This window comes from Camelina sativa, chromosome 8, assembly GCF_030686135.1.
Source record: "Camelina sativa cultivar CO46 ecotype springtype chromosome 8, ASM3068613v1".
In the NCBI taxonomy this organism is placed as follows: domain Eukaryota; kingdom Viridiplantae; phylum Streptophyta; class Magnoliopsida; order Brassicales; family Brassicaceae; genus Camelina; species Camelina sativa.
Window position 1 is genome coordinate 28,730,395 of NC_141887.1, and position 12,726 is coordinate 28,743,120.

At 34.7% G+C, this 12,726-nt stretch overlaps 2 protein-coding genes across 2 annotated transcripts; one reads left to right on the forward strand and one right to left on the reverse strand.

Moving 5' to 3' along the window:
• Positions 1-5,819: 5,819 nt before the first annotated feature.
• On the reverse strand, positions 5,820-7,803 carry LOC104708790 (uncharacterized). Its single transcript, XM_010425422.2, has 2 exons — positions 6,707-7,803; positions 5,820-6,390 (listed from the first exon to the last, which is right to left on the reverse strand). The coding sequence occupies exons 1-2, from the start codon at positions 7,474-7,476 to the stop codon at positions 6,027-6,029; spliced, it is 1,134 nt and encodes a 377-aa protein (XP_010423724.1). The 5' UTR covers positions 7,477-7,803; the 3' UTR covers positions 5,820-6,026.
• A 508-nt stretch (positions 7,804-8,311) lies between these two features.
• Positions 8,312-11,610, forward strand: LOC104708792 (heavy metal-associated isoprenylated plant protein 6). Its single transcript, XM_010425423.3, has 5 exons — positions 8,312-8,623; positions 8,768-8,924; positions 9,039-9,331; positions 10,325-10,403; positions 10,705-11,610. The coding sequence occupies exons 1-5, from the start codon at positions 8,615-8,617 to the stop codon at positions 11,319-11,321; spliced, it is 1,155 nt and encodes a 384-aa protein (XP_010423725.1). The 5' UTR covers positions 8,312-8,614; the 3' UTR covers positions 11,322-11,610.
• The last annotated feature ends 1,116 nt before the right edge of the window (positions 11,611-12,726 follow it).

Below are 12,726 nucleotides of genomic sequence, written 5' to 3' on the forward strand. Positions count from 1 at the left end.
TGATCATTTTCAGAAAAATCCTATAGTCATTTCTGAAAGAAATAGAAATAAATATATATAATTTTTTTATTTGGTAAGAACATATTATATATACTTTCAGAAAACAAAAGTCAAAAGAGAAGAATTTTTTTTTAGAAGACTATTATAGTCTTTATAAAAAATTAAATTAACTAGTGACCTATTCACATTATTTTTATTTATTTGTCTGATAAAAAAAATATTTACAAATAAAATAAGTACTAAGACAATTATACAGACTATAAAGTAAATAAATATAAAAAAAGGTATAGAATAGAGCAAAAGAGATGGTATGAAATCACAAATTTTTATAAAGATTAGAAATATAGTCATGTACATTATTACAATTGTTTTCGAGTTACCAAGTATTGAAACATAATAAATAAATATATACTATGCTCTATAAAATACTTTATGCTTTATTTATTCTCGCCAATCTCGTCGCTGACATCTTCATCGCTGCCATCTCCGTCGCTGACATCGCCATCTTCGTCGCTCACATCGCCATCTCCGTCGCTGCTCTCATGGGAGAACCCTAATCCATGGGAGGACCGACGAATCCTCTGAACCATGAATTCAAGTACTAGGAGATCATGTATGATAATCTATCATAATAATATGATTAAGGTTTACCAAGTTTATTAGAGTTGGTTTTGTTTCAAGAATCTTGTCTTGTTATCATCTCTACTTTAATGTATGTTTTGCGTTTCTTTTTTAGAGGAGTCATGTTTTCAAGAATCGGTTATCTCTATTTCAATATCTATCTAATTATTATTGTGTTTGCTTAATCGTTATCTAGTTATTGTTGTGTTTGCTTAATCGTTCTTATGGTTTCTTTCATGTTACCCCTTCCTTCATAGTAGATCAATTACAAATCCAATGTCCAAAAATATAAAATGCGCATGCACAAAATGCACACATCAAAATTATAAGAAGTCAGAACAAGAAAAAGCACATGCATATCTATCTTTCTCTCTATTTCACTTTAATTACATGATCTACTTTTTTATTCTAAAATTTACTTACTTTTTATATAAACAAACAAAAGACAAGACTAGTATGGCTCTAAGTTAACAAAAGCAACCTTAAGCATCATTAGTACTTTTGGTACTTGGCTAATAATATATAGACTTCAACAAAACACACATTCACTTGTTGGGCCTTAACCAAATTCGCAGCCCAAAATAAGTTTGACTCCAACACCTTATAGTCAAATCGAATGGGCCGAGAAGACGCGAATAGTTTCGTCAATCGTATCGTTAAAAGAAATCGTCGTCGTTTAGCCTCATCGTAAATGGGCCCTTTAATGATGAGGTCCAATTCGAGGAATAGCCAATAAAGAAATAGAATGAATTGAGATTTTGTCGTCAATGGTTTTTACAATTTTACATTACATACTGTACGTACGTACGTATACACACACTTCAATTAATTAACAGACAAATTTATATTGTTTAAATGGAATTTTATCAATCAAACTGTGCAACCAATAATATGAAAACTCTATTCTAGATATTATTCAAACGAACAAATCTAAATATCTAAGTGTAATGTTGTTGAGATCATCATTGTGGATACTAGAATTATTTTCTATTGAGGAAGTAGGAAGACTACGCTAAAAAATACTAAAAGTCTGAAGAGTGACATCTATTATTTCTTGGAACCTAACATACAGAAATGGGTGACATATACTAGTAGTACACAGTACTAGTTTGACTCGGAAATCAATCCCCGACTTAAAAAAAAAGAAGATATTCTACCCAAAAAAATATATACTAACGGCTCTAATACATTTAAAATGCCGATCTTTGATTATAATTAGCCGTTTGAATTGTAAACGGATGCTCTTTGATCCAAAGATGATGAACTCATCAACCAACAAAAGAAGGAAAAGGATGGGTAACTACTAATAAGACATACATTATTATAAAATAAAATAAAAACTTGCATGCTTCTAAAAAATACTACTACTACTATATGAAAGAAGTACAAGTCTTGAAAAGTTAATAATTTACTAAGTTGGTTTGGTGTCACTGATTTCACTTTTGCTCTTTTTGTTAATGTGTTTGCGGTTGGAAATAAGAGGTCACTTTATTATTTCGGTCTGGTTGGATCCACACATACAAGAAAAAAATTAGTTAAATTTTAAATAAAAACATTTTTTTTTAAGTAGTTTAAACTTCAAACTCTCCACCACCTATATATATAGTTTTATGCCAAAAAGTAAGTAGAATTACAAAACGTAAGTCGAATTAACTTGATCGACAGTTCTATGCCACACAGTTAGTGTATTGGGAAATCAGATTAATAAAGATATCGACTCACATTTCGTATTTTTGGCCGTTTATGATTTGAGTTTCTTTTGTTACGCTAGGGAAATTTTTTTTTTAAGTATAGGTCCAAGTTTTTAAATTTCTTACTTTATTACTCGCAAGAAAGAGAAACGTTTGTTTGTATTTGGTGGGCATTAAAGAAAAGAGATCAATTGAGGAGGAGCTAGGAGCGTGGGATCGTGGCAGTGAATACTGTATATATTTTTCGTGTTAGTTTCATCCAAGAAACTGAAACAGCTGTTCCGTCTTCAGTGTTTTTCTGCACCATCAATCTGACCGCGCAATCATTATCGCATTGCCCCTCTGTATATTGCCGTTATTAACCTTGATGATAAATTTACTTGTACTTTTCTGCCTCAGTAGTAGTAATGAATACCACCAATGCAATTGGTTCAAAACAAATGTTATTCTTATAACAGCAGATAACTAGTGACCGATTTACATAGTTTCTATTTATTTTTCTGATAAAATAAATATAAAAAGGGTATAGAGCAATAGTAAGATTTTGAAATCACAAATTTCATTATATGCTAGCGAAATTTTTAAGTATAGCTCAACTTTTTAAAATTGTTAATATTCTTTTTTAAATGTTCGTATTTGGTGGGCAGAAAAGATATCAATTGATAAGAAGGGTGGCAATGAATATTTGTTGTCAGTTCAAAGTACTATAGTAGTAAGTGTTCTTCTGTTTCTTTTCTGCACCCTAGATATAATCATTATCATATAGCCCCTTTTAATAATACTATTATTTCTAGCTTTAAAATTATATAAATAAAAGTTATGTGTATTTTGCTTTGTAGGAAGGAGGAGTAAAATGTCACCAATTGTGTTCCCTATAAATAAAGTACGTACTTGATGGTCTCTTGATTCTTCTTCTCTGCAAAATAATAAGTACCACCAGATCACAAATTTATTAAGTTCTTCATTTCCAACACGCAACAAAAATTTGTAGATGACAACTGTATAGAACTAAAACTTTATCTATAGAGAGAGCGTCGAAAGTAGAGGAACCAGGTCTCTAGGCATTGTAAATGAGTGATCTCATTATATTCCCCATTTTTTTTTTAAAATGAAATTTATTTGTTTACTCCATTTTTTTTTAAGTATCATTAGTGCATGTTTACTAAATGATACTTAAAAATATGGAGTAAACAAATAAATGTCATATTTCTTCTCTGTGTCATATTTAATAATTAGTGCATAATATAGATGTATTATGTATACGTCAATATGATCGAACATTTATTGTTCTCCAACTGTTTTAAGTTGAAACTCTCTTGATAAATTAAGGATGTATGGTGATTATTAATGATTAATATCTTCTATACCAACTCTCTGTGTCATACTATTAGTACAAGTTTTAGTTCTTATTCTCTTACAAAAACCAAAAAGAATAAAAAGTATAGCATTTGGTTTAATAGCATGTGTATTTAAGATTAAAATTAGTATGACAATCTAATTAGTAGAAATTTGAGGGTAAAACGTCACCTAATTAAGTGATTAGAATTAGTAGATTAGTAGATTATACGGAATTAGTACATACATAAGTATGTGAGAGAAGAATAGAGATATTCTTTTTTTTTTTAAAGTAAAATAAACTAAAAATTATTGCTGGTCAAAAGATTTCAAACGTCTGCAAGAAAATATCAAAATATTTACTCTCTCTTTCCCCCCCTCTCTCTCTCTCTCTCTTCGTGATCAATTCTCTATGCCGAGAGAGGAAAGTATCGCAGAGATGATATCTTTACCGGATCTTTGCCGGAATCGGCAATGGCAAAATCCCCTTGCCTATATAACAAGCCATCTTCTTCTACAAATCTCTTCATATCTCAAATCTCTCTGAATCTCAACATCTAAAGTTATGAGAAGAGTTTTACAGTACTTAGCCCGCCGCCACCGTGCGAAGATGGTGCCGACCGCTGCATTTTCCTCTGGGTTCGGACATCATCCGGGTTCAAGTGAAGGTGCGAAGATGGTGCCGACCGCCGCGTTTTCCTCTTGGTCTGGAGATCATCCGGGTTCAAGTGAAGCTGCTCCTCTTCCTCCTCAACCTCCACCTCCACCGTGTCCTATGCCGCCGCTACCTCCGACCAACGACGTTACGAGTGAGGAGATGCAAAAAAAATCGAGTCCGATTATCTACTGTGATGTCGGCAATACAAGCCATGGACAAGTCCGACTATTACTGTTGGCTGTTTTTCGGTTTTCACGCAGAACACTTCGAAGGTATACCTGAGCTGACGTTGGAAGAGGTCGACGATTGGGCTACGGAGATTGAGGTAGCACAAGCTGCACGGGCTGGAGAAGTTTGGGATGTAGACCGCAAGACCAAGTATTGGGAGCAGGAAGTCCTCTATTGGGAAGCTGAGGCTGAATATTTCAAAAGACGCTGAATTCTACAAAAGATGCTATTAATTGTCTCTTATCTTTCAGGTTATGGTGTTTTATCTCTTTTATTATGCTTTAATTATGTGTTTCTTTTAGAGCCCTTCTCTTAAGAGTCTGATGTATTAAATCAAAATCTATCTTTAATTAATGGTTGTATTAAAAAAAAAAAAAAAACGTTTCGTAATGTTGTAATCGATTTCACAATTTCTAAACCGGTTAAGAAACTATCGGTTAAACTCTAAACGGAACATCGATTATTATTCAATTTTCAAACGGGTTGAGAAAATTAAAATTCGAAACTATCTGTTAAACTCTAAACGGAACATCCAGTATTATTATTTGTTATTTTTTTTTAACGCATAAACTTTATTAATACTTAAAAGAGTTATTTATCGCACTGTTAAATATGTGATTAATGACAGTATCATTTGCAGCGAGTGAAGATTTTGCCAGTATATCCGCACACTTGTTACAATCCCTAGAGACCTAGCTGAACTTTATTATCTCCAATCTCTGAATCCATGACTTTTATCTCTCTAATCCAACTGTATGTCGCAAATTTTATGATTTCCAGTGATAGAACTTCAATGCTATATCTCCTTCCATGTGTAGCTTAGTATAACCCTTATGCCAGGCATATTGTAGAGCGTAGACAACGGCTTGAAGTTCAATTTTTCAAAACGGGTTGAGAAAATTAAATTTCGTAACAATTAAAAATGGAACATCGTTTGATTGAAACCCGATTCCTTCCTTTTTCTCTATACCGGTCTGTATGTAAATATATGTATGCTTAACATCTCCATCACGAGAGAAGAGAAGGATCCCTATATCCGGTATTACACATTACATTAACCATCAGTAAATAAAAAAAAAACAGGTAGTTTATTTTAAGACCACTTGTACAGTTTTACATTGAAGAACTTCCTGCTTCCGGTGCGGTCGGTTATACTAGCAAGTATAAAAAAACAAACGTGCGTGACAAGGAGATTAGATAGAAGAGACACAAAACGATTAAGAGGAATTAGCAATAAAGAAAGAGAACGGATTTGTCCCAAAGAAAAAAAACAAAGAAGAACCCAAAAAAAAAAACTCTTCAGAGTCGACGTAAAAAGCCAAATAATCAAATATCCAACAATACTAAAATGTAAAAACTCTTCAAACTCAAGGAAGAGAATAGAAGGAGACGACTACATCATTGTTTTGAAATGGAATACTAAAATGCATATTACAACAAGACAATAAGTTGTTAACAAACAGCTTTAATTGAGGAGAGCAAATAAGCTCTCTTCACTGGAGAGGGGCAAGCCACATAGAGACGCTGGAGAGAGGAGCCTCATCAATAACGTCGTGAAGAGTGTTGGAGGAGAGGTCGTAGTAACCATACCCCGTGCGGAAGCTTGAATAGTAGACAGAATTAGGGTGAAGTCCAGGATACTCGGTTGCAGAGACGCAAAAGGCCTCCCTTTGGCCTAAGAAAATGCAGAGATCGCCAATGTCTTCAGTGTATGAACCAATCCCTTGCTCACGGTCTTGTCTAAACACCACAAAGGTTCTGGGTTTAATCATGAAAGAGGAGGTTCTTCTATAAGGAGGTTTCTTGCCGTTACACGACTCCGGTTCTCCTTCTTTCAATTCCAAGTACTCGTTACACCTTTAAAAGCAAAAGAGGCACATTATTATTAGGATATCATAAATCTTTGGTATGCAGCAGGAACGAACGGAAGGTGTAATATATACAATGCAACAACCACCATTAAAGTGATCAGAGCCAGAACAAGCACAATACTGAATACTGAATACTCCTCTTCTCTCACTCTCACTCTCACTCTCTTTCTATTTCAGTAGTGTTCCATGCCTAAATAATCTACAAACCTCCCTCTACCTTACTATTATATATTTTACACTGAAACAATAGTTTTGCTATCATCAATTCAAGGTAAAGAGGAGGGACGATTGAATATAATTACCAGTAAACGATGAAGGAGTCGCCAGAATTAGGTGACTCGACCAGGTATTGAGTCTTCATAGATGAGCTAACCTGATCTCGTCTGCTCTCGGGTATGTCAGAATTCGGGAAACTCTGGTATAGACTCACCTCAGGGAATCCAGAGGAGCTAGTCTCGCACTCGATGAGATCAGAATATTGCTTTCCCCCCCAGTAAAGATAGAATTTACTGTCTCTCAAGGAATACATCACCTGGGAGGCATAAAACGGGACCTTGATGTGTGTCCAATCCGAATCACCAGGCCGACACAGGCTGATAAATGGAAAACAGGACTTGGCGGCCACTACACAGTCTTGCTGGTTTGGGGAGGCTGAGAGAGAGATACTTGCGATATGAGCTTCAGTATCATCAAATGGAGGCAGATTGATAACCTTATGAGAGGAAGCAGAGGCACAAGGGTTGTAGATATTCGTGAGACGCATAGTCGAGTCTTCTTTGTTCCTCAAAAAAACCCATCCCCTCGATGTTCCCACCTTCACCGAACATCTGAGCTCCTCCGACAGAGTCTGGTCGGGGACTTTCACTCTTTCGTCTTTCCTCGGATCGTACAGGTTCATGTCCAACACAACTCCTCCACCAGATGGTGTCATCGCCCTCCTGTGGTTCGTGTCGCGTAAAAGCAGATACGGCGTCGCCGCCGCCGTGGAGAAAGACCGCAATTCACTGAAACAGAGCCTCTGCTTCTTCACAGCTGACGAGAGCTTAGCGACTCGACCCAAAAGCTGAGACATTGTTTGAAATTGAAAAACCCTAACCCTAAGGAGCAGCTAAAACCAAAACCCTAGAAACACCAACCCTGAACCCCTTCTTGCTTCGTTTCCCAAAACTTGCATTTCCACCTTTTATCCTAAATTTCCATTTTTTTGCTTTGCTTCTCCCTTCATTAATGGCACAAAACCGGGGGTTCCTCTGTTTTCTTCGCTACAACTGTACAAAGAATGGTACTACTGCTGTAGTAACCCGGAAATAAATCAAACCAAACCAGCAATTCCATCCGATTTCAGCTAAACCGTAACATATCTTCGGCTCTTCCTATTGGGTTTGCTTCTTCAGCTAAGGGCCTGAGAGACGACGAGCAAAAAATCATATACTATATAGTCTATATATAAAAGGAGGCTTTTCTTATTTTTATTTATATAACTAACAAACCCATTGAAACTAGCATTTCAATAATGTATAGTAAGTGTATACAAAATGCATTCTTGTTAGTTGTTTTTTTGGTTTAATTTATATCCCTAATTATAAAAGGTATGTTAATCAAAAAACCATTCAATACAATTACTGAAATACATGATCTACTAATTTTCATTCTCAAATTTTTTAAATTAAATGTTTGATACCTCCCTCCTTCCCGTGCTTATTAAAATAACTCGAACACCTAAAAGTCAAATCCAATGGGCCGTACCAGATCCGGTTACAATTTTACACGCCGACATTAATTGGGGTGCAAAGAATAAACTAAAACGCCGTCATTTATCCTCATCGTAAATGGGCCCTTTTAATGATGAGGTCCAATTCGACGGCATTTTTTTTTTCTTTTTAAACCAGCGTACTCATCCTGACCTCGTGCTTTTTTCCCGTATATACACTTAAGTGATATTGTAGTATATACATTGCAATTTTATATCATCACCATCCTTCACAGACATCATCATTAATCATACACACAGACACATAATAAAAAAAAAAAAAGGAGTTCTATAAATAATTCAACATATTCCCCTTTTTCCTTATTCTCCAAACCAGAAACCAAATTCTAAATATTCTCTCTCTCTCTCTCTCTATCGGTGCTTTTACCCAGAGTTCGTATATTCAAAATTCCTCCATAAAAAGAAAAAGGAAACTTATCTGATTCTCTCTACTACTTCAATGGGTGAGGTTAGTCACTTCATCTTCTTCTTCTTCTTCTTCGATCTCGATTAATCTCTCTCTCTCTCTCTCTCTCTCTCTCTCTCTCTCTCTCTCTCTCTCTCTCTCTTTAACGACGTGATTGATTTCAATTTCTCTTTACGATTTTTGCAGAAAAAGGAAGAAACGGCGACGAAACCTCCTCAAGCAGAGAAGAAACCTACCGCCGCCGATGGTGGTGGTGCGATGACCACCACCGTCGTTATGAAGCTTGATATGCATTGCGAAGGTTGCGGCAAAAAAATCAAACGACTTTTAAAACATATCAAAGGTATAATTAGTTAATTTATAATTAATCAAATTCCCCAATTTTTTATTTTTTTTTTATTTTGAGATTTCGAATTTATAAAACCCTAACCGCTTATTCTCTCTCTTTTTGTTTTAGGTGTGAAAGATGTGGAGATTGATTACAAGGGTAACAAACTGACGGTGGTCGGAAACGTAGATCCAGTTGCAGTTCGTGATAAAGTAGCCGACAAAATCAAGAGGCCAGTCGAACTCGTCTCTACTGTAGCACCGCCTAAGAAAGAGGCTCCTCCTCCTCCTTCAGGCGGTGAGAAGAAGCCTCCGGCGGAAGAGAAACCGGCAGAGAAGAAACCTGCCGCCGATGAGAAAAAGGAAGAGAAGAAGAAAGACGAAGGAGACAAGAAAGCTTCTCCTCCACCACCACCAAAAGAGGTACAAACTTTCTACTATTATCTCTACTTTCTTAATTAAATTATTAAAAAACTTATTATTAATCACATATAAATAAAAGACAAATTTTTTAAAAATTCTTAATTAAATTATTAAAAAACTTATTATTAATCACATATAAATAAAAGACAAATTTTTTAAAAAGTCAGATAGCGAAAACCCCTGTTTTAGAAATCGTTAGGCGCTAGTCGAGCGGTCAGGGTGGGCCTAGCGCCTAGCGAGAAAATTGGGGATTAAACGGGATTAATCGGGGACTAGTTTTATGGTTATTTTATTAAATTAATAATAAAATACAAATATATAATATTAAATATATGAATAATTCTGTTTATGTTAAAATAAAATATCAAATAAAATATAAAACTATAGTATTATCTTTAATATTACGATAAACACATAAAACATAATTTTAATAGAAAATTTTATGATTTTTATTAAAATTTTGTACATTAGTTATTATAAAATATCATAAACTCTTAATTTAAATGTCTAAATAACAAAAATATAGATATTTGATTTATATTTTAATTTAAAAATAGTCGGTATATACAAAACTAATCGGAAAATAATCGCAGTAGACAGATTATAATCAAACTAGACGGACATAATTAGATAATCGATGCTAGGCGGGGATTAATCATTAATCGAGGCGGAGAGGGTGGGCCTAACAATTTTGCGGGACGTAATCGGTGCTAGGCGGGGATTTTTAAAACAGGGGCAAAAACTATATGATAAAAATTGTATTTTCTAAGTTACATACGTCATAAGTGCCTTTTTTGTTATGTGGTCTGTAACGTGTGTGTGTCCACTTCCAAACTTTACGGTATTTACACTCGTTCGTATCCAAATATATATTTTGATGACTTTTTTCCTTTTTTTTTTTATAAATAAAAAATAAAAACGATTCCTTTTAATTTATTTAGTTAAATTTAATTGTTTTCTAATGTTAATTTCCTCTGATGTGTTGTTTTACAGAGTACTGTGGTTTTGAAGACCAAGTTACATTGTGAAGGTTGCGAACACAAAATCAAAAGAATTGTCAACAAAATTAAAGGTACTTTTTTTAAGATCCTTAATCCCCAATTTGAGAAACGTTCTTTCACTAGTTAAATAGGAGTATTAATAAACAAATTGATCCGGTTGGTGACTGAAGAAGATAACGAAAGCAAACATAAAAATTAAAAATTAGGTTGTACTCAACTACCTATTTGGTCGCTTCTTTATTATTTTTACTGAAAAAATATCTTATGATTCGCTATGAAGTGGTTAGCCTAATCTCTTAGCTTAATTTTTCTATTAATTTACTTACATGTTGATTTAATTAATTAATGTTTGAATTTTTTTTATATTTACAGGGGTTAATTCAGTCTCCATTGATAGCGCCAAGGATTTGGTTATAGTTAAGGGGATCATTGACGTGAAACAGCTCACTCCTTATCTTAACGAGAAGCTTAAACGCACCGTCGAAGTTGTTCCGGCGAAAAAGGACGAGGGAGCACCACCCGCGGCGGCTCCAGCCAGCGGAGAGAAGAAGGATAAAGGTGCTGGTGAAAAGAAAGAGATTAAAGATGTCGGAGAAAAGAAAGTCGACGGTGGCGGTGAAAAGAAGAAAGATGTTGCAGTCGGAGGAGACGGTGGTGCTATGGTGGATGTGAAGAAATCGGAGTACAACGGCTACGGTTATCCTCCACAGCCGATGTATTACTACCCACCAGGAGGACAAGTATACGGTCAACAACAGCAGCATTACATGATGCAAGGCCAATCGTCTCAATCGTATGTACAAGAACCGTATACGAACCAAGGATACGTACACGAATCGTATGCAAACCAAGGTTACGGTCAAGGGTATGGACAAGAAGCACCACCGCCACCTTATATGAACCACCAAGGTTACGCAGATCCTTATGGTCACATGCGTGCGCCTGAGTTGTTTAGTGATGAGAATCCAAATGGGTGTTCTGTTATGTGAATCATAAAAAAACAGTGGGGAGGATAATGTAAATAATTAAAAAATATAGGGAGAGAATGGTAGATATGACAAAATTGTAAACTACGAAAAAAACACGGAAACTTCCGAGTCCGGTAATCTAAACCGGCTGGATTGGCCGGTTAGAACCGGTTTTTGAGAGGCGTGGATTGGTTGGTTGGTTGGTTTATTTCTTCTATAAATATATAGGCATAATTTTGTATCGTAAATTGATAATAACTTTTTGTGCTATGTAATTTTCAAATGATCATAATGAAATATATACTAAAAACTCTCATATGTGTTTCGTTCCAAGAGTTCAGATGTGTAACAGTGTAAGGAAACTCTCAAAAGTAGTACATATCCAATATCAGTACGTACGTAAAACAAACCGACTAACACTAAGTCATACAGGACCGCATTTCAACTCAATCATCACAACGCGGAGAAGAACAATCCAATTCATATACTAGTCTTTGGGTCGGATGGGGGTCTAAGTTATAACGCAACATTTATTATTATGCATAAAATTGACAATCCAATTCATATACTAGTCTTTGGGTCGGATGGGGGTCTAAGTTATAACGCAACATTTATTATTATGCATAAAATTGACAATCCAATTCATACTAGCCTTCAGATCTCTCGAGTCTTCTTCCCCAACTTTTATTAATCAACCGACTGTAGATCAAATATAATGTATGAACCAAATATTTGTTGTGCCGCCTCTTTAATCTTCTCGGTTAGTGTGCCTAGATATTTTTCCCAATGTGAGTTTAACAAAATTCACATCTCGAATGACGTATATAGGATATAGCAAGAACGTCTCTGGTCCATCCATGCCAAACGAAAGTCCTAGGACAGCAATTGAGTTTTTGTCATTTCTTTAAAACAAAATATTTGGTTAGTCTTTCATTTATTAATAACTATATTATAGAAGAAGAAGCCGAACATTGAGAATTCGTCTTAATTTATCTTTTTTGCATGTAAAATCATCTTTTGTTGTTTCCAAAAGTTTCTACTTCTGAGGGTCATAATAGCTTTTCGTTTACCATAAAGGGTAACACTATAATGGTTAACACATCATTAACACACATACAACTTGCATAGAATGTTATACTATAAGACGACTAATATGTGTGTATATATATATATATATGTATATTCAGTGGCGGACCCAGGATTTTTTTTAACTCAGGTCAAAACATAAAAAAAAATTGCACTTAATATAATTTTTTTTGACAATCATTGCACTTAATATAAATATAATATATATTTACAATGTTATAAAAAAGTCATACAAAAGTTTTATCACATTTTCATTTGTAATAGTTTTGAATACATCTTTGTCGACAAAATTCAGAACTATTTTGAGCATCATATCTTTTACTGTTTTTTGTAGAATGTG

What these genes read in the sequence shown, in the direction of transcription:
- LOC104708792 (XM_010425423.3), top strand. An exon ending in ACTTTTAAAACATATCAAAG is followed by an intron (nt 8,925 to 9,038) that starts GTATAATTAGTT and finishes TTTTTGTTTTAG; the next exon opens with GTGTGAAAGATGTGGAGATT. An exon ending in CTCCACCACCACCAAAAGAG is followed by an intron (nt 9,332 to 10,324) that starts GTACAAACTTTC and finishes GTTGTTTTACAG; the next exon opens with AGTACTGTGGTTTTGAAGAC.
- LOC104708790 (XM_010425422.2), bottom strand. Translation starts at nt 7,476, where the DNA reads ATGTCTCAGCTTTTGGGTCGAGTCGCTAAGCTCTCGTCAGCTGTGAAG. An exon ending in GACTCCTTCATCGTTTACTG is followed by an intron (nt 6,391 to 6,706) that starts GTAATTATATTC and finishes TTGCTTTTAAAG; the next exon opens with GTGTAACGAGTACTTGGAAT.